The sequence below is a fragment of the Bos indicus x Bos taurus genome, chromosome 19 (genome assembly GCF_003369695.1).
Source record: "Bos indicus x Bos taurus breed Angus x Brahman F1 hybrid chromosome 19, Bos_hybrid_MaternalHap_v2.0, whole genome shotgun sequence".
NCBI lineage: Eukaryota > Metazoa > Chordata > Mammalia > Artiodactyla > Bovidae > Bos > Bos indicus x Bos taurus.
The window spans coordinates 22,229,229-22,254,735 of NC_040094.1; the positions used below are offsets into that span (position 1 = coordinate 22,229,229).

The following is a 25,507-nucleotide window of genomic DNA, read 5'->3' on the forward strand; positions in this document are numbered from 1 at the left end:
ATCCCCCACATCAAAAGAAAAACTGCATTCCATTTGAAGAACTATTCATTTACTGGCCACATTTTATGACTGCTGCTGTTTCATTCCGTGAGGTTAACAACTGCTCCCATATAAGACTGATGTGACCTAGAGAGAAATTATTCCAACAGTGTGTACTGGTCTATGGTGTATGTAACTGGTCTATGGTGTTGGGGACTGTATTGATCCCCTCTCTCTGCAGCATAGCCATAGAGCAGCATTCATTTGAAAATGCTTTATCTAAGCAGATGATATGGAAAAAATTGCAGCCAATAATTGCATGCACATCAATGGAATCCTTGGGGGAAAAAAATCCAAGAACACGGTTTTTAATCAATCACCTCTCCTCTTTTTCTCCATAGCTCATCTCTTTGCACATTGCAGGCTTTAAGAGTGAAACGTTTGAGAAGCTCCTTAAGCACCTTTGCCATTGTGCTGCCGAATTCAGGGAGGTCATAAAAACTGACATGCGGAGACAGATGTTTGCTGACCTCTTCCTGCACTGTGACCGTGGGAAGGTAGCGAAACCTCTTAAAGTAGTGCTTCTCACACCATCTGTTGTGAAGGACCAGTCTTTAGGTTGTTGATGGTGATATTTTAATACGTGGACTGATAATGAAACTGGATTACTATGAGGGAATAAGGAAATAAAAATACAATCCAAACATATTCTAATCTAAGAGCTATTAACAAACACAGGGAAGTAAATTACTCATTTATGTTTAATTTTTTTTTGTTTTACCAGTTCCTATAATTTCTCTTGGTTTTCCCTTTGACTTTTTAAAAAGATTTTTTTGATGTGAACCATTTTTTTTAAAGTCTTTATTGAATTTATTGCAACATTGCTTCTGTTTTATGTTTTGCTTTTTGGCTGCAAGACATGTGAGATCTTAGTTCCCCAACCAGGGATCAAACCTGCCCCCCCCTGCACTGGAAGGCAAAGTCCTAACCATGGGGCAATCAGGGAAGTCCCTTCTCTTCAACTTTAATAAATAGCTACTGATTTCAAAAAAAATACAGTCCACATTGTGTTACTACCAGATTCAAATCTGATTTAATATCAGTTACTTTCTTAAGTTGCTATAACATTTTCTAGATGCTATTCCCAATTCCTACCTTTCTCATCACACACAGACTGGTACCGGCCTGCAGACTACATCTTGAGTGGCACTGCATATGATTTATAACTTGTCTCTAAGTTTCTTTCCCATTTTTAAGAGTGGGTTGCTTAGGGATTTTTTTTTTTTTTTTTTTTGCTTAGGATTGTCTATGGTGGTGTCTTCCTAGAGAAAAGAGCTGCTTTTCTCTTTGGGGAATAGAAAGCCTACCACATTTTATTCTGCTTCTTAAAAAACAAAAACTGTTTACATCAAAAAGTATTTCTAGGAATAGGATTTGAAAGTGAAAGTGAAAGTCACTCAGTCGTGTCTGACTCTTTGTGACCTCATGGACTATACAGTCCATGGAATTATCCAGGCCAGAATACTGGAGTGAGTAGCCTTTCTCTTCTCCAGGGGATCTTCCCAACCCAGGGATTGAACCCAGGTCTCCTAAATTGCAGGTGCATTCTTTACCAGCTGAGCCACAAGGGAAGCCCAGGCATATTGGCATGGGTAGCCTATCCCTTCTCCAGGGGATTTTCCTGACCTAGGAATTGAACTGGGGTCTCCTGCATTGCAGGCGGATTCTTTACCAACTGAGCCATCAGGGAATTTAGGAACGCACTATTGTGCCAGGACACCAAATGAATTTGCAAGAATAGATTACAACTTTACTGAAATATATTTGTTTATGAACGTTATGCTTATTTGTTTGTATCCCCATATTCCTGAAAAGATTTAAGGAAGCTTATGTTATTCAGTCACTTAGTCATGTCTGACTCTTTGTGACCCCATGGACTGCAGCCTGCAAGGCTTCCCTGTCCTTCACCATCTCCCGGTGCTTGCTTAAACTCATGTCTGTTGAGTCAGTGATGCCATCCAACCATCTCGTCCTCTGTCATCCACTTTTCCTCCTGCCTTCCATCTTTCCCAGCATCAGGGTCTTTTCTAATGAGTCGGCTCTTCGCATCAGGTGGTCAGAGTACTGGAGCTTCAGCTTCAGCATCAGTCCTTATAAGGAAGCTTATAAGAATAGATAAAAAGCAACAAAAGAACATAGATTTTAAAAAGTAGGATGAAAGAAGAAAAAGAGGATACTATATGAAGTTGGGAACAAAGCTGTAAATGCATACCATAATGACCTAAATATTTGTTCTGGATTGTCTGCAGATCTGAATGTAACCTCCTAGTAGAGAATGTGAAATATGACATATTATTGATTATATGACACAACAGTGTGTGAAGCACACTATTGACAGTGTTTTAAGATAAGTATGAACTGGAGCTAAGAAGGTGCAGAAATTTGGGGATAAAAAGCATAGTTAGGAGTTTCAATATTCCATCTACATAAAAGTTTCAAATCTCATGTAACAACTGATTGCCAACTTTCTGCTTAGGTAGGGTTTTTGGATCGTCAGAGGACATTGGCCTTGCTGGAAACATTCTATGACCAAAGTTCAAAAGTGCTCAGAGGTACACTCCGAAACCCAAGACAATGTAAGTGCCACCCAGAGGGAGTATGCTCAAGCTGGAGTGAAGCAGTACACGGATGTGACAAACAACATCATTCTATCACCATGGAATCCCTCCATGTAACACCTCCCTTAGATCATGATGGCTGTATCTAGTTGTTCATGCCATACAATGGTAATTATCATTACCATCTAGTTGAACTAGATGTGTTTTTCACAACAGTGCAATACTAAAAGTTGTTAAGTCAGAATTGAGCTAGAATTCCGATGAAGGGGTGCTTTAGTGACAACCTGAATGTTTTGGAAATTAAGTTGGTAATGGTAATTCCAGTTTTAATGTCCAACTTAGAATTCTAAGATTTCTAAGAAAAAAATTTTTTTCTACCAAGCATGTTTTGATTGAAATATAATTGATGTACAATATTATGTTAGTTTCAAATGTACACAATGATTTGACATTTTTATATGATAGGAAATGATCACCATGATGAATCTAGTAACATTCTGTCCCCCTACGAAGTTATTATGATTGACCATATTCCTTATGCTGTATATTATTTATTATTTAATAATATGACTTATTTATTATGTAACTGGAGGTTTGCATGTCTTAATTCCCTTCAACTGTTTCGCTCAGACCTCAAACCCCCTCCCTGCTGGCAACCCCGCATTTGTTCTGTGTATCCATGAGTCTATTTTTGTTTTGTTTTATTTGTTTGTTTTAAAGATGTAAGTTAGATCATGTGGTATTTGTCTTTCTCTGTCTGCCTTATTTGACTTAGCATAATACCCTCCCATGTTGTCAAAAATGGCAGGGTTTGAGGTGGAAGACATTTGCTCTTTCCTCAGCCCTATGCTATGCTTACTGTGGAGGACTAAGAGGAGAGGATAAATTCTGTTTGCCTTGAAAGTCTAAGCTACTCTTCAAGCATCAAAAGAAGGAATCATGTTCATTTCCATATATTTTAGGAAGGGATTATTTCTAATTTCCAGTAGTGAGCATCTTTTATGTTCCTTTAGATACCTTTTTGTTTCTTATTGGGTTTCTGGGAAATGTAATTGATATTCATTTAAAGCAGTAGTTCTGTGGGCGCCATGCCTACTGCTTTTTTGCATTAATTTACTAGCTCTGATTCTACATTATAAGATCAATTGTTTAGGTAAATGTTTTGTTTTCTGTGTTAGGGCCATTTGTTGAATTTGGAGAGATAGACTTACCTGAGTTCTGGGGAGACATGGATAATCAGAAACACATTTATGAAGACTTTGACAATGTTCTCTTAGAGATGAATACGTTACCTTCTGAAAAACATTTTAGCAAAACCCAAAGTAAATTATTAGCAAGCCCAGAAGATCAACATGAACACTATAGAGAATCAACACTACCACAAAGCCCACCAGAACAGCAGAGAGGGGCAACTGTGGAACAAGGACCAAATGGAATTTCAACCAGAGAACAAGAACAACCTGAAGAGTCAACTGGAGAACAAGAACTGAACGAAGAATCAGTATCAAAAGAAGGAACCTACACGGGGTCAACTCCAGAACAAAGATCAAGTAGAGAGTTAATAACAGAACAAAGACCACATCATGAGCCAATAACAGAACAAGGAGTACCACAAGGAACCCACATCGAATCAACAGCAGAACAAGGACTTTCTGAAGAATCAATTACAACAGAAGGACAACATGAAGGGTCAACAACAGGACAAGGATCACACGGAAAGTCAACTGAGGAACAGGGATCACGCAGAGAGTCACAATCTGATCAAGGACAACCCAGAGAGACAATGGCAGAGCAGGAAGCACACAGAGAATCACAGTCAGATCAAGGACCACACGGTGGGTCAACTGCAGAACCACAGTCATCCAGAGAAACAATTCTGGAAGAACAACAGGACACAGACTTAACTTCACAATCGAGAAAAGGTAGTCTCACAGGAGAAAGCAAAACATCTAGGGAATCTATTTCCTTTGAGCACACTGAAATCCCTCCACAGGAAGGAAGGACTCAAGCACATGCATATGAAGAGCTACTCTTCGTAAGTCCTGAACTGCAAGAGAAAACTGGAGTATCAATCCCAGAAGATCATCTTTCAGGTAGTAATATCACTTTCCTACATCAGCTCCTTGTTTTCTAGAGCGGTTTTTAAAGTCTGCAGAAAAATCTTCGTTTCGGTTAGGATCTTTTTGTGACATATAAGGTCATGCAAACTTCAGACATATTTTGCTATTCAACATGAGTCTATACTTTGAGCAATCAATTACATGCAATCTAGAAAGTCTCTACTGTCAATTTACCTAGAAATCCCTCTACACTAGAAGCCCATTTGTAAGGCAGAAATCTGGTAGTATTACTTGTAGAAATTTTCACTGGACTTCTGAAAAGGCACAGAAGCTGTTTTATTTTAAATAGTGTATCTAATATTAGAAACCACTTTTTAAATTTTCTTTTATTTCAAATTTTAAAAGTATCTCACTTTTTTCAGTTGCATATAAGACATTCTAGAAGAGTTTCTGAAGGTAATGTTTAAGACAGAAAGCATCCTGGATTTCAAATATTTATTCTGCAGAAGACTTTTCTTGGGAATTGCCTATGTAAATTTATGCCCTTTTAGTTGAAGAATTATAATCTTTTCGAGAGCCAATCTCAATGTCACTTAAGTCCTCAGTTGTTGCTGTTCAGTCGCTCGGTTGTGTCCGACTCTTTACGACCCTATGAACTGCAGCATGCCAGACTTCCCTGTCCTTCACCATCTCCCAGAGCTTGCTCAAACTCATGTCCATTGAATTGGTGATGCCATCCAACCATCCCGTCCTCTGTCATCCCCTTCTCCTCCTGCCTTCAATCTTTCTCAGCATCAGGGTCTTTTCTAATGAGTCAGCTCCTCGCATCAGGTGGCCAAAGTATTGGAGCTTCAGCATCATTGCTTCCAATGAATATTCAGGGTTGATTTTGTTTAGGATTGACTAGTTTGATCTCCTTGCAGTCCAAGGGACTCTCAAGAGTCTTTTTTAACAAGACAGTTCAAAAAACATCAATTTTTCAGTGCTTAGCCTTCTTTGTGGCCCAATTCTCATAACCATGCATGACTACTGGAAAAACCATAGCTTTAACTTTAGGGACCTTTGTTGGCAAAATAATGTCTCTTATTTTTAATATGCTTTCTAGGCATTTTTGAAAAAAAAATTCTAAAGTTCTATAGTCCCAAAGAAAGTTCTTATTTAAATTCATAAGAGATAGGTAACCTGTGTTAAGGATTTTACACTATCATTAACTAATTTGAAATCTTTCATTTTTTCAGCATTATATGTATTTCTTCCCAGAACAGGGCTACTAATTTCTGGTTCTCCTTACATAGTGGGGACACAGCCTAAAAAATTAGTGAAGTTACTATTAATTTTAACTCTCTGTAACAGTGATCCAAAATAACAGTGTCTAAAAAAACAAACAAAACCAAAACAAAATAACAATGTCTAAACAAGGCAGAAGTTTCTTTGTTTCTCGTATAAAAGTCAAAACTTATTTGAAGGATCAGCCCCAAGAAATCAACAGTGGCTCAAGCTCTTTCTGCCTTGTGTCTCCTCCAGCCACACACTCCAAGATAGCTAACCACCATGTCCGCATCCTGACCAGTAGGCGAGGAGAAAGGGAAAAGGATAGACATTACATCATTTCTTTCCTTTCTATCTTGTTCATTCATCAGAATTCAGGCACATAGTGACACCTGCTGTCTGGGAGGCTGGGAAATACAGCCCTCACTTTGTGTGGCCAAATGTGGGTACAATACATAGACTTTGTCACAGAATTGCTCTCAAAAACTAAAGCTATTAAGCGATATCTTTGTGATTAAGTTATTAAATGATACCATTATGATACAACATATACAGAAAAGGACCCGAAAGAAAGTTTTTGTGTTCTGTATGCAAGATATTTCTTTCATTTATTAACTACATAATCTTCAACTCATAGGCATTTTCTTTTATACCTTTTAGAACCTGCTAAAAAGGAAGTTCAGAAAGACAAATCCTGCGAACCCAAGTCCCAGAAAATAGAAGGAAAGTCATGGACAGGTGACTCCTTATTTAATTCTCCTTTCATTCATACTCCAGAGCAAAAACATTGTGAAAATGAAGTTGACTATATTATGGCATATGTATCTTATAGGTGAACTTCTGACTTGTAACTGGAACATGAAGTATGCCAAACATGAAGACGAGGAACAGGCACATTTAATCTATGATAACTCGAGGTTCACAGGTACATGTTAACAAAGCCAGGAAGAACAGATGGCACTCTAATTTGATAACCTTTAATTTACTGTGGTTCCCAATGGTAAGGACTGGACTTAGCCAAGGCACCATGGCAGGGTGACACTTGCACCATTTTGTCCTTGAGCCAATGGACCTAAACGTATTCGAGACGACTGTTTCCGGTGGTAGTGTACATGTAGTGCTATTGTAGTGCTCTTTAAAGCATACGTGTTGGTACAGTTGTCCATTAGTGTCTGCAGGGGATTGTTCCATGAATATCATCCACCCAAAATTTCCCCTCACCACGAATACCAACATTCAAGATGCTCAAACCCCTTTATAAAATGGACAAGTATTTGCATATAACTGATGGATCCTCCCATATACTTTAAATCTAGATCACTTATAATACTTAGTACAATGTAAATGCTTTGTAAATAGTTGAAAATGCAATGTGAATGCCATGTAAATAGTTGCCCATGTATGGCAAATTCAAGTTTTGCTTTTGGGAACTTTCTGGATTTTTTTTTCCTGAATATTTTTGATCCACAGTTGAACCCACAGATGCAGAACCTGCAGCTACAAAGGGCCAACTGTATACAATTTTTTTTTATGGTTATGTGGCCCTGAAACCACTTTGAAGCTATGATCCAGGTATACAAGGGGAATTAGATATTAGAACAATAGAAATCATTCCAGCAATTCCTCTCCCTTGTAGTTCCACATCTAACTATGTGAGGCAGGTGAGGCTCTGTCTTGTTTTTGAAGACTTACAAAGAAAGATCTACTCAACAGAGAGAGCAAAGAATAGCTTTTAGCTCTCAGTAAACCATGTATTTAACAACAATGATCCCAACAAGTATTCGTATTTTACCGCAATGCTATTTTATCATTTTACCTTTCACCAACAAGTAGTAGAACTTATAAGATCAAAAAGTTTTCCTCCTGTCTGCAGTTTCTTTTCTCATTTAAGAATGGATCAAATAGCAAACTTTACATCCTCCAAATATTTGGTGAAATTGTATGGCATTGGTTAAGCTCTTGTTGCCTGCTACTTCATGTTCCTCTTCTCCTGATCTTCTTTATTTCAGTTTTACTCTACCGTTTTGACAATTGCATGGCTGATTCTTTTTAAGTTACATCAGATCTCATATGGAAGGCATCAGTGCGTGAATGATTGAATTAGTTAATAAATCAATCGTAAATCACCGGGCTCTTCTATGAATTACACTTCATGTTATAGCATCAAGCTTCAAGATAAATATATGAGTCAAGCCTCCTGAGGGAGAGGTCATAGTGGTGGTATTTACAGACTTATTTAACTAGCGAGTCCAGACTGCAGCTGGCTTCAGGCACAACTGAATCCAAGGGCTCAATAATAGCAGCAGGACACTATCTCTTTGCCTCTCTGCCCTGTTCTTCTCTGTATAACTTTCAGTTTTAGGTAGTTTTCTCTGTATTGTGGCAAAGATTTCCATGAGAGCATCTCTAAGCCTACATCCTACTAGTTCAGGAGTCAGAGTACAAGACCAGTGATTCTCCCCCAGTAGTTGCCCCAAAAGTCCTGGGGCTAATTCTCATTGGCCTATAGTGGATCCCATTGCTGTCATCTGTGAGTCACTAGGCGGACCTATATCACATGGCCATCCTGAAGCAAGGGTGGATGAGGCTCAGTACTACCTGATACATCAAAACTGACAATCGGGGAGAGATGTTTTCTCAAATTAAAAAAAAGGAGGGTGACTTCCCTGGCAGTCCAGTGGTTAAGACTCCACACTGCCAATGCAAGCGGCATGGGTTCCATCCCTCTTTGGAGAACTAAGATCCCACATGCCACCAGGTGTGAACAAAAGGATGAAGACCAATAAATAAATAAATAAAAGATACGTTTAGGGACTTCCCTGGTGGTCCAGTGGTTAAGACTCTGTGCTGCCGATACAGGGGGCAAGGGTTCAATCTCTGGTCAGAGAACTGAGATCCCACAGGCAAAACAAAAAAAAAAAAAAAGAGAGAGAGAGAGAGAAAATGAGAACAAAAACCAAAACCCAAACTTTATAAAGGATATATTAAAAATAAAAAGGGGGTGCTGTCCTCATGAAGGCAGCACAGACTTCTGGTAGGAAAAAAGGTAGTAGATGTTCATTACAATATGTACTCATATATTTTCCCTGAACTTTGATAAAATTGTTCATGTCACCGTTTGATGTATGTTTCTTGTTTGATAGACCTGCACTCAATTATCAGAAACATTCAGTCTTACAAGGAAATAAAGGGTAGGAGTACCTTCAATGGAGTTTCCGTCAATCTACTCCAGTTTGTGCAGCTCCTGGAGACATTTGTTGGTGAAGATTCCCCCTTGAGTGTCAGTGAAGCCCTCACCTCCTTTTTTAGGAAGGGCTTTGTTGAAACAAAAGAAGAGAAAATGAGTGGCTTAGAAAAGGTGAGTAATACTATTTACCAATAAAACAAGTGAGGTCACTATTATAAAGAGATATGTATACCCATGACTGATTCATGTTGATGTATGTATACTTATGACTGATTCATGTTGATGTATGGGCTTCCCTGGTGGCTCAGACAGTAAAGAATCTGCTTGCAATGTGGGAGACCCGGGTTTGCTCCCTGGGTTGGGAAGATCCCCTGGAGGTGCGCATGGCAATCCACTCCAGTATTCTTGTCTGGAGAATCCCCATGGACAGAGGAGTCTGGTGGGCTACCATGAGGTCACAGAGTAGGACACGACTGAGCAACTAAGCACCTGCATCTGGATGGCAGAAACCATTGCAGTATTGTAAATTAATTATCTTGTAATTAAAAATTAAAATTAAAAAAATCTATCAACCTCAGTTCCTCCTAGACTAGCTCTTCTTAAGTACTAATTTTGGTTGTGAATGCTTATGCTAATTAGGTACTTAATTAGCATGGCAATTAAATACTTCATTTTATTGTCAAATGTTCTAAGATCACACTCCAGAGAATTCATTCCTCTAATAAGAACATGATTGCTGATGGCAGGAGATGGTTTCTTATATAGCTGTGTTTTTGCTCCTCCAAACCTTGAAGAGCAGATTCCAAGGAGCAGATATTTTCATGTGCAAAGATGTGTGTGTATGTGTACACTGTCTGATGTGTGAGTACGTTTACAAATGTGCATACATAAGGGTATGATTGTGGCTTGAATACATATTTTTGGGTACACCAAGGTAGTGGGCTTCATCTTTCTTAAGAAGTTACTACTTGCTTGAATGAAATATGCACACACATTCTCTGATAGGAACAATTTATGTACTCTTATATGAAATATATAAATTAGGTTCATCAAGCATATTCAGTAACTTTATCAGTCTTATGAGTCTTCTCAATCTAATTTAGAGTTGATATTCCTTTTTCCTCCTCAATTGAAGTTCCTATCATTTAACCAAATGGTATATGTTCACTTTCTTTTATCAATAAAATCTACCTTGATTAGATAAGTTACTATCTAGTTAACATAATCTAGTAAAAAATCTAAATGGTAAATAAAATTAATGTCAGGCCAATGTTAAATATAAGGAAGAATTTTTGAACACAGTCATTTTTTGTTGTTTGAACACTATCATCCATCGCCCTTCACTACAAAACATATTTCATCAAGAAGCCAGGCAGGGACTTCCCTGGTGCTTCAGTGGCTAAGACTCTGAGCTCCCAATACAGGGAGCCCAAGTTCACTCCCTGGTCAGGAAAACTAGATCCCACATGCTGCAACTAAGACCCAGCACAGCCAAATAAATAAATAACATTAAAATAGATTTAAAAAAAAAAAGCCAGGCAGGGACTTCCCTGGCAGTTCAGTGGTTAAGATTCCATGTTCCCAATGCAGGAGGCATGGGTTTGATCCCTGGTTGGGGAGTCGGGGAACTTAGATCCCACATGGTAGAGAAAAAAAGGAGTCAGGAAGATCACCCAATGTATTTATCACATTGCTGAACAACTAGTAAGTGAATGGAGAGGAATGAATCAGATTCTCGAGGAGAGAGTCCCCTTCCTAAATGAATGTGTTTTAGTTCAATGCAGAGAATGCCTGCTTTCTATCTTAGAGGTGAAACATAGAAAATGTTTATTGAGAGATAAAAACTGATATTAAGAGAATTAAAATTAAATGTTTCATTTTACTATTCGTATCCTGCTTAGTCCCAAAGTAAAGCTGTTTCTGTAAAAAGTGCTGCTCTTTGTGGGGAATAAGCATAAGGTGCCAGCTAGCATATGTGTCTGTGTGTGTGTATACCTATGTGTGTGTCTGTTAGTTGCTCAGACATGTCCGACTCTTTGTAGCCCGCCAGGCTCCTCTGTCCATGGAATTCTCCAGTCAAGAATACTGGAGTGGGTAGCCATTCCTTTCTCCAGGGGAGCTTCCCGGCCTAGGGATTGAACCCTGGTCTCTTGCATTGCAGGCAGATTCTTTATTATCTGAGCCATCAGGGAAGCTCGCCAGCTAGCATAATGAACAGATATATCTTCTGTGCTTTGTTATCCTGTGTGTGCCCTAGGCTAGACAAAATGCTTCCCGAATCCGACGGGAACTTCTCCTAAAAGCCCTCTTTCAGAAGTGGGACTGTGACGGCTCAGGCTTTCTGGATCTGAAGGAAATTGATGAACTCTTGTATACATACAAGGAAGGAATGGAAAAAGAATCTATGAAGAAAGGTAAAAACGAAAGAATTTTCTTAAGTTGTGGTAACAGCTTGGCTTCAAGTTTCCCAGTATTATGATATGCGTGTGTGCTCAGTCGTGTCCGACATTTTGTGACCCCGTGGACTTCAGCCCAAACAGTCTTCTTTGTCCACGGAATTTTCCAGGCAAGAATACTGAAGTGGGTTGCCATTTCCTCCTCATTATTCTGATATATATACAGTTAAAATATTGGTTGTTCTAAAGCCATGAGATAGCATTTCACACTTCACATGTACTAGTGTGGCTGTCATTTTTTTCAGTTTTATTGAGATACCATTGACATGTAACATTGTGTAAATTTAAGCTGTACGATGTGTTGATTTGATACGCTTATGTTGTGAAATGATTACCAAGGCTTAGTTAATACCTCCATCATCTCACATAATTACCATTTCTTTTTTGTGGTAAGAACATTTAAGATCTACTGTCTTAGAAACTTTCAAGTATATATTATGGTATTGTTAACTATGATCATCACCCTGTATATTAGAATCCTAGAACTTTTCTTGTAATGAAAGTTGGTACACTCATTAATGTTTGAGCATCTTTTCATGAGCCTCTGGTCATTTGCATGTCTTCTTTGGAAAAGTGTCTATTCAGTTCCTCTGCCCATTTTTCATTCCGATTTTTTTCTTGCTAATGGCACCCCACTCCGGTAATCTTGCCTGGAAAATCCCATGGATAGAGGAGCCTGGTGGGCTGCGGTCCATGGGGCCACTAAGAGTCGGAAACGACTGAGCGACTTCACTTTCACTTTTCACTTTCATGCATTGGAGAAGGAAATGGCAACCCACTCCAGTGTTTTTGCCTGGAGAATCTCAGGGATGGGGGAGCCTGGTGGGCTGCCGTCTATGCGGTAGCATAGAGTCAGACACGACTAAAGCGACTTAGCAGCAGCAGCAGCATTGAGTTCTATGAGTTTGCTGTATATTTTGGATATTAACTCCTTATCAGATATATGATTTGCAAATATTTTCTCCCATACTGTAGGTGGCCTTTTCATTTGTTACTTTTGCTGTGCAGAAGGTTTTTAGTTTGATATAGCCCCATTAATTTATTTTTGCTTTTTTTGCTTATATAGTTTTGACTGTAATTTTTAAAATGGAAAATAACAGTGCTGGCAAGGATATGAAGAAATATGAACCCTTGTGCATTGCTGATGGGCATGTAGAAAATGTCAGAGCAATCAGGAGTGAAACTGTTGTACAGTGCTTTGTCCAAGATCGTAATTCTACATAGTTAGATTCCTTCTGTATACCTAGCTACACATACCCATAAAACAATCCAAACCCACTTCACAGTCCTGCCTATTTTCCCTTCTTATTTTATCCTTCTGCCTCTACAAGGTCTGATTCACCTCTCAAGTCTGAATGACTTGCAAGTTTCTCCTGCTACTGCTAAGTCGCTTCAGTCGTGTCCAACTCTGTGCGACCCCATAGACGGCAGCCCACCAGGCTCCCCCGTCCCTGGGATTCTCCAGGCAAGAGCACTGGAATGGATTGCCATTTCCTTCTCCAGTGCATGAAAGTGGAAAGTGAAAGTGAAGTCGCTCAGTCGTGTCCGACTCTTCTTGACCCCATGGACTGCAGCCTACCAGGCTCCTCCGTCCATGGGATTTTCCAGGCAAGAGTGCTGGAGTGGGGTGCCATTGCCTTCTCCAAAGTTTCCCCTACATTTACTTAACTTTGTGTTCTCCTTAATGACTTTCTCTTCTCCTATATTTTTCTTCTTCTGATCAATTCTTCTCAATCAAAAGCTACTAAAATTCTCATATAAGAAGTTCTCTCCTTCATTTGCTTAGATCCCAGGATAAATTATTTTGCTCTACACTGGGTTTAAGGATTTATCTGAGACTTTGACATAACAGACTTCAAATTCTTAAAGTATATGGTGCATGAGAGAAAAAATGATAAGGGTTAGTAAAGTTCTTCAGCCCTTTCAAAAATCATTGTATTGGTTGATCTTTAAAGTTACCTAAGTTGATCAACATCAGGTGTTCTTCATTAATTGTGTCTAATGAGGTGGTTTTCACTTACAAGATGGGAAAACTTCATAACACAGAACCATGGTCCATGGAAGAAAAGATATTACACGATGGTCAGGAGAGCTGGGTTCTGATATTTTATCTTTTACTAAGTAAGATTGCTGGGAGAAATATCAATAACCTCAGATATGCAGTTGACACCACCCTCATGGCAGAAAGTGAAGAACTAAAGAGAATCTTGATGAAAGTGAAAGAGGAGAGTGAAATAGTTGGCTTAAAGCTCAACATTCAGAAACTAAGATCATGGCATCTGGTTCCATCACTTCATGGCAGATAGGTGGGGAAACTGAAAACAGTGGCTGACTTTATTTTTCTGGGCTCTGAAATCACTTCAGATTATGATTGCAGCAATGAAATTAAAAGATGCTTACTCCTTGGAAGGAAAGTTATGACCAACCTAGATAGCATATTAAAAAGCAAAGACATTACTTTACCAACAAAGTTCTGTCTAGTCAAGGCTATGGTTTTTCCAGTGGTCATGTATGGATGTGAGAGTTGGACTGTGAAGAAACCTGAGCACCGAAGAATTGATGCTTTTGAACTGTGGTGTTCTCAAGAGAAGGCTCTTGAGAGTCCCTTGGACTGCAAGGAGATCCAATCAGTCCATTCTAAAGGAGATCAGTCCTGGGTGTTCATTGGAAGGTTGAAGTTGAAGCTGAAACTCCAATACTTTGGCCACCTGATGCGAAGAGCTGACTCATTTGAAAAGACCCTGATGCTGGGAAAGATTGAGGGCAGGAGGAGAAGGGGACGACGGAGGATGAGATGGTTGGATGGCATCACCGACTCGATGGACGTGAGTTTGAGTGAACTCCGGGAGTTAGTGATGGACAGGGAGGTCTGGCGTGCTGCGGTTCATGGGGTCGCAAAGAGTCGGACACGACTGAGCGACTGAACTGAACTGAAGTGATCACATGACCGTGAGCAACTTACTGACCTTCTGTAGAGCCAGGTGTCCTCATGGGTAAAACAGAGGAGTTGGACACGATGAATTCTAGAATTTAAGGGACCTGAGGATGATGTTATAAGGTTTCACCTGGCTGAGAGGTAGAATTTAAATGAAACAATATACATTACCATATGTAAAATCGACAGCCAGTGGGAATTTGCTGTATGACTCAGGGAGCTCAGATCCAGTGCTCTGTGACAACCCAGAGGGATATGATGGGGTGGGAGGTGGGAGAGAGGTTCAGGGGGAGGGGACATATGTATACCTATGGCTAATTCATGTTGCTGTATGGCAGAAACCAAAACAGTACTGTAAAGCAACTATCCTCCAACTAAAAATAAATAAATTGACTTAAAAAAAAAATAGATGATATAGGAATCATCTTGAGTTCCGCATAGAAAGTCACTGTAAGATGTTCCACTGGACATCCATTGGAGATGCCTTTGACATACCTGGTTTTCCATGAGAAGCAGTTGTTAGAGGCTTCGATTTGCTGTAAGAATGCAAATTTCCCCCACAGGTGAATGAACTTTTGATTAGTTTTTGGTTTTATGTTTCTGTCTTTTAGCTAAACTACATGTCCAATTTCCAAAGCTACACCCTGGGCACGAAGTGAGATTGTCTTCCAAACAGTTTCAGAAATACATAGAATTGGTTGTCTCTGAACTCAGGGGCAATGAAGAAGAAGTTCTGGAAAGTGTTGTGGAGTTTCTGATGAACTCTTTAGAAAGGAGCCATGTTGAGAGTCTGAGGAATTGTGCCAGACAAAAGTGGCTGCACCAAATCCAGCGTGCTGCAGAGACAAGTGGCGTGTCCTTGGAGCCAGTGTACACGGAGACCTTTAAGGCCCTCACACAGGTGTGCTTTCTAAAATGACATATAAGAGAAAAACATTTCCTCCCAGGTGATGATGTTCAGTGGTTGCAAAGGAGGAACACACAAAATTCTCTTGAGAAATCTTTTAATAGGCTATTTTACTCATTTCAATGTTTTACAATGACCCCAAACCTAGTAAAGATATAACTGGAATGATTGCAGATTGGCAAGGTAGAAGCAGAGAGGAAAGGTATAAGAAACAGAATTATGTCTTGGAATTCCTAATTTCATTTGTGCCAAGAGTCAAAGAAACTATAACAGACAATAAACTGACATTAAAAACAAAAACAAAAACAGTAAGGAGATGTACAAGCAGTTTAAGCTCTATTTCCCTTGCATGCTGTTTTGGGAGTCAGTTTTAAAAGGAACTATTTGGGGGGTGGTGGGAGGGAGGCTTCAGACAGAGGGGCTATATGTGTATACTTATGGCTGATTTAGAAACCAATGCAACATTGTAAAGCAATTACCCTCCAATTAAAAATAAAGTAAAAATAAAAGGAACTATTTAAATCATAAAGTCATTATAAAGTAGAATCCAACGTGACACAATAGTTCATAGCACTGCCTAGAAATAAGCTGAGACTATTGCAGAGTCCTGTCCCTTAAAAGACATGACCTGGATGAACCACCATCCACAGCTCTGCTGCCTTCCTTGGACGCTTCCAGCTTACTGCTTTTCCCAGGCAGGAACAGCATGGCTGTCTTCTACAAGTACCACAGCTTCCATTGATCCGGGGAAACTATGTCATTCATCTCAGCTAAATAGCAACACAGGATTATGGGAATCATCTCCTGAATGGCTTAATTTTCCAATATATCAATAATCGGAAATGATGGGACCAGGAACAGTAGACCAATCAAGAAAAAGAGATATTGGAATTTCCCGGGCAGTGCAGTGATTAAGGACACTGCATTTCCACTGCAGGAGGCTCAGCCAAAAAGCAAAAGAGTTATTGTTCCAACTTGCTTCAGAAATCTGCCATACCCTTAGAGACATCTTACTACTACATTTTTGTTAGTCTATTGATTTTCTATGTAGAAAAGGAGGAATCAAGAAGGGAAAAGAAAAGCACAAAGAACAAACCCAAGTTTATAGGAAGAGGAGACAAATATCAGAGAAACTGTCTCTAATATTCCCAATTTATACCCATACTTGGCATATGTGTTAACACATAATATTGTTATAATATTTTAGGTACATAGAATTTTCAGTTATTTTAATTAGACATAGTAGTTGTGGGACTTCCCTGGAGGTCGGCTGGTTAGTACTCTGTGCTTCTACTCCAAGGGGCATGGGTTTGATCCCTGGTCAGGGAACTAGAATCCCACATGCTGTAGAGTACAGCTGAAAAGAAAAATAAATAGTAGTTGCATATAGTCTGCAGTCTGGAGCCCCAAGTAATCCTTTCCTGAAATGATGTAAGTCAAATGTCACAGCCAAACTATGTTGAGAATTTCTTGAGAGCATTTTCCCATATTCACATCATAGTGGATGGTCAAGAAATATGAGTCATCTTTCTTGCCTGAGCTCTCTAAAATAAGCACTTTTAACTGAAGCCCATACAACATGAGTATGGTTCAAAGGGATCCAAGTTTTAAACCTCTAAATATAAGTAGACTTGACAGATTTTTTTTTTTTTTAGTAGAACTGGTCTGGTTGGCATAAAGTAAATCTATTCTACTCGCTGAAACTCAGGTTTCAGGAACAGCTGTGGTGTCAGCCTTTCCCCCACGGTCTATTTATGGTAATATCTGCATCATTTACTCAGGGAAATGAAATTATTAGGGTCAGATGCACAGATTGGCTAATGAAGGGAGACATGATTAACAGAATAGCTCTTTGGCAATTGGCAAATAAATGGTCAGAAACATTTTGCCACAGGATGCTGAAGCCCATGGAAATAAGAAGATCAGTGCTCACATTTCCCTCTTAGAAGAAAACCTACTTCTGCCTGATAGAGGGAACGTTCTATTGAGGAATGTAGCTTGTACTTTAGACGATGCTCCATTTGTTCTGAAAAGAGTGCTCTACAGGGACATGAAGGGGATCAGGTAAGAATTTCCAAAGATGTTGGTTTCACCCCACTTTTGAAAAAAATTCCTTTTGTGAAGTAAAGTAGCACTGAAATCCTTCCTAGTTAGCTGTCCAAGAGAGAAATGCCTCAGGTCACCAAAGTTTCTCAAGCAGGAGGTTTCCAGTCTTGGGTGATTTCACCTGATTTTTCCAAGAGCATTGGTTTTCATGTAGGGACTTTGCTTCACAGTATCAGTTCAATTAGTTGTACCTGCTCCATAAATTATGTCTCCAGTTCAGTTCAGTTCAGTTGCTCAGTCGTGTCCAACTCTTTGTGACCCTATGGACTGCAGTATACCAGGCCTCCCTGTCCATCTTCAATTCCCAGAGTTGACCCAAACTCATGTTCATTGAGTTGGTGATGCCATCCAACCATCTCATCTTCTGTCGTCCCCTTCTCCTCCCACCTTCAATCTTTCCCAGCATCATGGTCTTTTCAAATGAGTCAGCTCTTCACATCAGGTGGCCAAAGTATTGGAGTTTCAGCCTCAACATCAGTCCTTCCAATGAACGTTCAGGACTGATTTCCTTTACGATGGACTGGTTGGATCTCCTGGCAGTCCAAGGGACTCTCAAGAGTCTTCTCCAACACCACAGTTCAAAAGCATCAATTCTTCAGCACTCAGCTTTCTTTATAGTCCAACTCTCACATCCATACATGACTACTGGAAAAACCATAGCTTGACTAGTTGGACCTTTGTTGGCAAAGTAATGTCTCTGTTTTTAATATGCTGTCTAGGTTGGTCATAACTTTTCTTCCAAGGAGTAAGCGTCTTTTAATTTCATGGCTGCAGTCACCATCTGAAGTGATTTTGGAGCCCCCAAAAATAAAGTCAAATTATGTCTCCACATCCTGTTTAAATGGGCTTTCCTGGTAGCCCATTGGTAAAGAATCTGCCTGCCAATGCAGGAGACTCGGGTTCCATTCTTGGGTCAGGAGGATCCCCTGGAGAAGGAAATGGCAACCCAATCCAGCATGCTTGCCTGGGAAATCCCATGGATGGAGGAGCCTAGTAGGCTACCCGCCATGGGGTTGCAAAAGAGTAGGACATGACTTAGCAACTAAACAACAACATCTTGTTTGTGTATGTTTTCTCTGTTATGATCTAAGTTTATTTATTTTTTTTGCCTGTCATAGTGTAAGAACTCTATGTCAACTTTTATTGACATTATGTCTCTTTGTAGCAATCTTTCCCCAATAACACTTATGGTCCCAAATCAAATGCAGCTGGATTCGTATTACAGCCATTATAACAACATAATCACTCTTAATTTCTAGCCCTTTCCATTGTGTCCCCCTAATCTGACTGTATCTGGCTCATCGATCCTCATTTTTTTCTGTACAGTCTTTCTTGTTCTTCGATATACACACTATTAAGCTTATTTTTAAAAATCTTTCTCTCAAGTCAGACTCTCCAGACTGGTAATTTTATATGAGTCCACTTCTCTGATATATAATACTAATGATTATGGATGGACTGATCTAGTGTCCTGCATGGCTTAGTCTAAAGCCCTCTTCTGTGCCTTTCTCCTTTTCTCATATTCCTGTTCCTCAGCTTTACAGTAGTGGATGAAGGGAAGCCAATACATGTCCCCCAAGTTCAGCACCATGGGAACATCTACTTCTGGAACCATTCCCGCAAGAAGAGCGATCACAATGGGTCATTCCTGGCTCTTCCCCTTCAGGACGCATATATGAGGATATTTGGGGTCTTGGCTGTTGACACTCTAAGAGATCCCCAGAAAATTAACATCTTCCTACCCCACGAGATCAGATTCTATCAGGTACGACATAGAAGAGTTCTTCAAAATCAATGGTAGGATAGCCTGTCCTATACTTTTTGAAAAAGTAAAACCTGAAACCAGATGAGAGTAAAGCTATGTCTATAAATGGTGTCATCATACATGTGTCAGTCTTTGGAGAGGTTCCCTATTACACATGGAGGGACTCAGACTCAGTTGCATATCTATGCCTCAGATTGTCTGGGAAGCTTGTTAATGTGTTCCATGGTATTAATTGTAGGAACGGCATTTTCTGCTATAGAACTGAAATCCAACTATTAGACTACTAGCTAAAACCCAAAAAGTAGGAATGAACTTTTAGAAGAGACATATTTATGTTTTATTTATAGTGGTAACTAGAAATCCTTTGCTCCTTACACAAATGGTGCTAAATATGATATGCCTTACCATAGTTCTTGATTTTAGTGTTAGAATTTTTGAGGATGAAGAATGAAGGAAAAGCCTAAATGTTTCTCAAATATTCATGTTTTCAAATCAGATCTCAAAAGGGAGTGGCACTTTTTCATGACCTGTAATGCTGTGGCTTCTTTGGTAAAATTGTTGATTATCCAGTATTTCTTTTTTTAAATGTTATATTAGCTTAAACTTAATAGAAAATAAAGTCCATGATGCTTACTGTTGAACAAGAGCAAAAATAAATAAAAATAAAAATCTTTATATCAAGGTTAATATGTGGGTTTTATTCTGGGTTATCAGTGGAGTTTTATTTAAAGACTGTGCCCAGTCGCTCAGTCATGTTCGACTCTTTGCAACCCCATGGAATGTAGCCCACCAGGCTTCTCTGTACATGGGATTTCCAGGCGAGAATAATACTGGAGTGGGTTGCCATTTCTTCCTCCAGAGGATCTTCCTGACCCAGGGGTTGAACTTGTGTCTCCTGCATTGGCAGGAGGATTTTTTACCACTGAGCCACCCAGGAATCCCCAAATATTAAAATAGGTTTGAGGGGACTTCCCTGGTGGTCCAGTGGTTAAGAATCTGCCTGCCAATGCAAGGGTCATGGGTTTGCTATCTGGTTGGGTAACTAAGATCCCATTTGCTGAGGAACAACTAAGCCTGGGAGCCACAGGCCACAACCAAAGATCCTGCATGACATCAATGAAGATCCCTCGAGCAGCAACTAAGACCCAAGGCAGTCAAATAAATGAACAAGTATTAAGATAACTAACTAAATAAAACAGGTTTTTGAAATTAGGTCCCTTGTTTGAAGATGGTGTTTAAGTATCTTATACTGTCTGCTAAATGAAAATAAAATTAAACAAAAGAAACTAAAAAAAGGAAAGGCACTTTAAAAAATATATATATATTTATTTTATTATTTATTTGGCTGTTCCGGGTCTTAGTTGCAGCATATAGGATCTTTAGTTGTGGCACCTGGAGAATCCCATGGATGGAGGAGCCTGGTGGGCTGCGGTCCATGGCATCGCTAAGAGTCCGACACGACTGAGCGACTTCACTTTCACTTTTCCCTTTCCTGCATTGGAGAAGGAAATGGCAACCCACTCCAGTGTTCTTGCCTGGAGAATCCCAGGGACGGGGGAGCCTGGTGGGCTGCCATCTATGGGGTCACACAGAGTTGGACACGACTGAAGCGACTTAGCAGCAGCAGCAGAAGCAGCAGCAACATGGGATCTAGTTCCCTGACCAAAGATCAAACCCAGGCCCCATGCATGGGGAATGCAAAGTCTTAGCCCCCGGACCATTAGGGAAGTCCCTGGAAAGCACTTTTAAGATTATAAAATAACTAGACCATTTCTACAAGCATTTAATTTTAGGACTTTCCTGGTGGTCCAGTGGTTAAGACTCCACGCTTCCATAGCAGGGAGCATAGGTTTAATCCCTGGTTGGGGAACTAAAATCCCACATGCTGCACAGTGCAGCCAAAAAGAAAAAAAATTTTTTTATTTAATTTTATGAATAAAAATTTCAGTGAAGGAGATTGAAAACCCTATGGAGGCATTGGACTGGGATGTAGCAGCAATCAGGAAGTTGCTATCATCTGTTCCCCTGGATGCTCTTGATGTTTATTTACCATCATTTAAATTTTTCCCCTCTCATTTACTGGATGTACAACTGAGGAAGTGGTAGAATCTTTTCCCCTGGACATCTTTTTCATAATAAGTTTCATTCTCTTCTGACATAAGAATGATGTGAAGATATTAAGATGCAAAGTGGAAGAGTATGGTGAACTATACTCCAAATTATCATTCAGTTCAGTTCAGTTCAGTCACTCAGTCATGTCCGCTCTTTGCGACCCCACGAACCTCAGCACTCCAGGCCTCCCTGTCCATCACCAACTCCCAGAGTTCACCCAAACTCATGTGCATCGAGTCGGTGATGCCATCCAGCCATCTCATCCTCTGTTGTCCCCTTCTTCTCCTGCCCCCAATCCTTCCCAGCATCAGGGTCTTTTCCAATGAGTTAACTCTTTGCATGAGGTGGCCAAAGTATTGGAGTTTCAGTTTCAACATCAGTCCTTCCAATGAACACCCAGGACTGATCTCCTTTAGGATGGACTGGTTGGATCTCTTTGCAGTCCAAGGGACTCTCAAGAGTCTTCTCCAACACCACAGTTCAAAAGCATCAATTCTTTGGCATTCAGCTTTCTTCACAATCCAACTCTCACATCCATACATAACTACTGGAAAAAACATAGCGTTGACTAGATGGACCTTTGTTGGCAAAGTAAAGTCTTTGCTTTTTAATATGCTATCTGCTGCTGTTGCTGCTGCTGCTAAGTCGCTTCAGTTGTGTCCGACTCTGTGCGACCCCATAGACGGCAGCCCACCAGGCTCCCCCGTCCCTGGGATTCTCCAGGCAAGAACACTGGAGTGGGTTGCCATTTCCTTCTCCAATGTATGAAAGTAAAAAGTGAAAGTGAAGTCGCTCAGTCGTGTCCGACTCTTCGACCCCATGGACTGCAGCCTACCAGGCTCCTCCGTCCATGGGATTTTCCAGGCAAGAGTCCTGGAGTGGGGTGCCATTGCCTTCTATCTGGGTTGGTCATAACTTTCCTTCCAAGGAGTGTGTTTTACTTGCACGGTGGCAATCACCATGGTCTTATTAGAGAACATGTCAAAGTGAATTATAAATTGACCTCCTAGCCCTTGGAGGTAAAGGCTCTTGAGATATCCTTAGATGTCTTGGGTCATAATATAAAATGCAGATATTTTTGAAGAATTTGTGGTTCCTCCTAGAGTTTCCTTTGATGTGACCATTTTTTAAAGTCTTTATTGAATGTGCTATAACATTGCTTCTATGCTTTGGTTCCTTGGCCAAGAGGCATGTGAAATCTTTGCTCCTCAACCAGGATTGAACCCATACCCTCTGCATTGGAATGTGAAGTCTCAACCACTGGACCACCAGGGAGGTCATATCCTAGGGTTTCTTGACAATAAGACCACAGATGGGTTCTGAGGGTTTCTGATCCTTTCTCTGTGGAACAGGCTCTCTTTATGTGTTGAAGAAAACCGTGTAACTGCAGGCCTGGAAACCCAGCATACCTGCACAGCTGATCTGATGACAGTAGCCATGTAAACACACAGATATTAATCTTGCATCAGATTGGGGCAGCTCTTACCCATCTGTCCAAGGCTGGCATTAGTTTTTGGCTTTTAAACATTATTTTTTTCTCATTTCAAAGTTTACCTTGTTCTTATGACACTGCTTTCTGATGGTATATACCACTGATTTCACTGGATGATTATCAGCAAACGTAGTAAGTTAGATGGGTTTTCCAGTAGATCTCTGTTTACTCTTTTGGTTTCATTTTTTCATAGTGGAACCTGAAACATTTTTGAGAACTCTTTTGAAATGCCTTTTGAGAACCAATGAATAATTTTTAGGAAGTAGATGATTATTGGGTGTCCCTGGTGCCTCGGTGATAAAGAATCTGCTCTCCAATACAGGAGTTGTAGGGTCTGGAAGATTTCCTGAGGAGGAAATGGCATCCCACTCCAGTAATCTTGCCTGGAAAATCCCATGGACAGAGGAGTCTGGTGGGCTACCGCCCATGGGGTTACAGAGTCGAACACAACTGAGCGACTAAACAACAGGAACAACAGTAACAACAGATGATCATTAATTTAAAAGATAATTCAGGGGACTCTCCCGGATGGTCCAGTGGTTAAGAATCTGCCTTCCAACGCAGGAGATGCAGGTTTGATCCCTGGTCAGGGAACTAAAATCCCACATGCCAGGGGGCAAATAAGCCCACACAGCACAATGAAGAGCCCATGTGTGCAACTATTAAGATCCGATGCCACCAAATAAGCAAAAATAAAATTAAAAAAAAAAAGATAATCCAATTGATGCATTACTAATTATTTGGCTATTTTTAAAAGAGAAGGCAATTTAAATTTCTGTCTCTACAGGGTGTTGCCAATGTCTTTAGTACTGCCTATCACTACGTCCACAGCCGGGAGCACATCCTTCATATTGTGATCACTGGCATCGGCTGGCTCTACAACATCACACCCAGCATCACTGCCATCTCTACATACTTTGTTGAGCCCAACTCAGAGAAGGTAGCTCCTGCTTCAGTTTGTCCAATGAAAGGCACCAGTAGGAGACTGGCAGGCAGAAGGAGAGTGAGGTTGGGGTATTTATGCTTTTGGCTCTCCCTCTCTAGGTTTCTTTGGGTTAGCTGTGTTCTTCAACAAAATGAATAGAATGAAGGGCCATCCTGGGAGGTTGGTGCGGCAAGAAGAGTTCCTGGCCCCCAGGTCTCTGTTGAAGAGATAAGAAGTCAAGTGATCTCTGTGGATTATGAAAACTGCTAATACATTCTCTTTTTTAACATTTTTGAACAATAGTCCTGCTCAGAATGTCCGCTTGAAGAGGGCTCCATGCCCCCAATATATGAAATCTTATGTTAGTCTTATGTCAATGGGAAATAAGAGATCATAATCTGTTCTTTTTCTTTATCCTTCTTCTTTGGACCACACACATTTCAAATTTACTGTTAAAAATTTTTACCTGTTAGAGAAAGACAGCACTCAGCTGTGTTTTAAACGTATTCAGTATACAGTCTGATTCAAGAAGAAAGTACTTTGATACTTAGAGAATGGGGAGGCCAAAAATAAAAGTTGGGAATTAAAAAAAAAAAGACCACTGTACCTTAGTCACATGGTCCTCTCTACTTGGCTGTCTTCTCCAGGTTCTGGTAATTGCTTCCTCTCCTTACCTCTTTGGTCTTCCCAGGCGGCTCAGTGGCAAAGAATCTGCCTGTCAAGCAGGAGAAGCTGGTTTGATCCCTGGATCAGGAAGATTCCCTGGAGAAGGAAATAGCAACCCACTCTAGTATTCTTGCCTGGATAATCCCATGGACAGAGGAGCCTGGTGGGCTACAGTCCACAGGGTCGCAGAGTAGGACATGACTGAGCGACTGACTACCATCACCACCTTCAGGCTAAGAGTGATAGCAGCTCCCCATAAATATAACTTTAAAATCTAATTTTTTACCAAAGTTATTTTTAAGTTTAACAAAATTGCAAGAAAAATTCTAGCATAATTTTTTTAATTGGCTAAATGATTTAATCTTCATATGGAAGAAGAACAAATGCATGAGAATAGCTAAGAAAATGAAGGATGGGGGGAATTTACAACTGTAGTCTGGGGAAGGATGGCTGAGTCTCAAAGGTTGAAGTGATTAAAGTGAGGTTGATACATTGATGACATAAAAATGTAAAACTTTCTTGCACCAAAGTTATAAACACAATTAATTGCCATATATCTGGCAGAGAATAACAGTGTTATATAAAAATTAGTGGAATTTTGAAAATCCAAAAGAAAAATAAGCAAAAGACAATTTTATTTTTAAAAAAACCTCATGCAAATGGTCAATAAACATAGGAAAAAATGTTCAGTTGTTCTCATAATGAAATACAAATTTAAGTAAAAGATAATTTCTCACCTACTAAATTGAAAAGCATTTTTAAACTGTAATTTGAAATGTCTGTTAGATATCTAAGTGGAGATATTGAATACACAGTTGGATATATGAGCTTAGTGTTTGGGGGAAATCCACGCTGGTAAGTAAATTATATTTAAAACCATTAGACTGGTTACACAACATTGTAAATGTCTCTAATCCCACTGAATTGCACACTTATGAATGGCAAAAATAATAATATTATGCTGTGTATATTTTACCAAAACAACTCAAAACAAAACATAAACCATGAGACTGGTTGGGATGACCAATAG

At 39.9% G+C, this 25,507-nt stretch overlaps 1 protein-coding gene across 5 annotated transcripts in view; it reads left to right on the top strand.

Annotated features, from left to right (window-relative positions):
• The window catches only part of EFCAB5 (EF-hand calcium binding domain 5), an 85,281-nt gene that overhangs the window by 42,658 nt on the left and 17,116 nt on the right, over window positions 1-25,507 (top strand). For 3 of the 5 annotated variants that reach the window (XM_027518274.1, XM_027518276.1, XM_027518277.1), the window contains 11 exons: window positions 381-536; window positions 2,516-2,615; window positions 3,776-4,690; window positions 6,587-6,664; window positions 6,759-6,851; window positions 9,070-9,284; window positions 11,371-11,527; window positions 15,116-15,405; window positions 17,306-17,475; window positions 19,054-19,282; window positions 23,674-23,826. In XM_027518274.1, coding sequence (XP_027374075.1) covers window positions 381-536; window positions 2,516-2,615; window positions 3,776-4,690; window positions 6,587-6,664; window positions 6,759-6,851; window positions 9,070-9,284; window positions 11,371-11,527; window positions 15,116-15,405; window positions 17,306-17,475; window positions 19,054-19,282; window positions 23,674-23,826 — 2,556 coding nt within the window. Of the gene's footprint in view, window positions 1-380; window positions 537-2,515; window positions 2,616-3,775; window positions 4,691-6,586; window positions 6,665-6,758; window positions 6,852-9,069; window positions 9,285-11,370; window positions 11,528-15,115; window positions 15,406-17,305; window positions 17,476-19,053; window positions 19,283-23,673; window positions 23,827-25,507 lie in introns of those variants that run through there. The other 2 variants (XM_027518275.1, XM_027518278.1) reach the window with 2 other exon arrangements.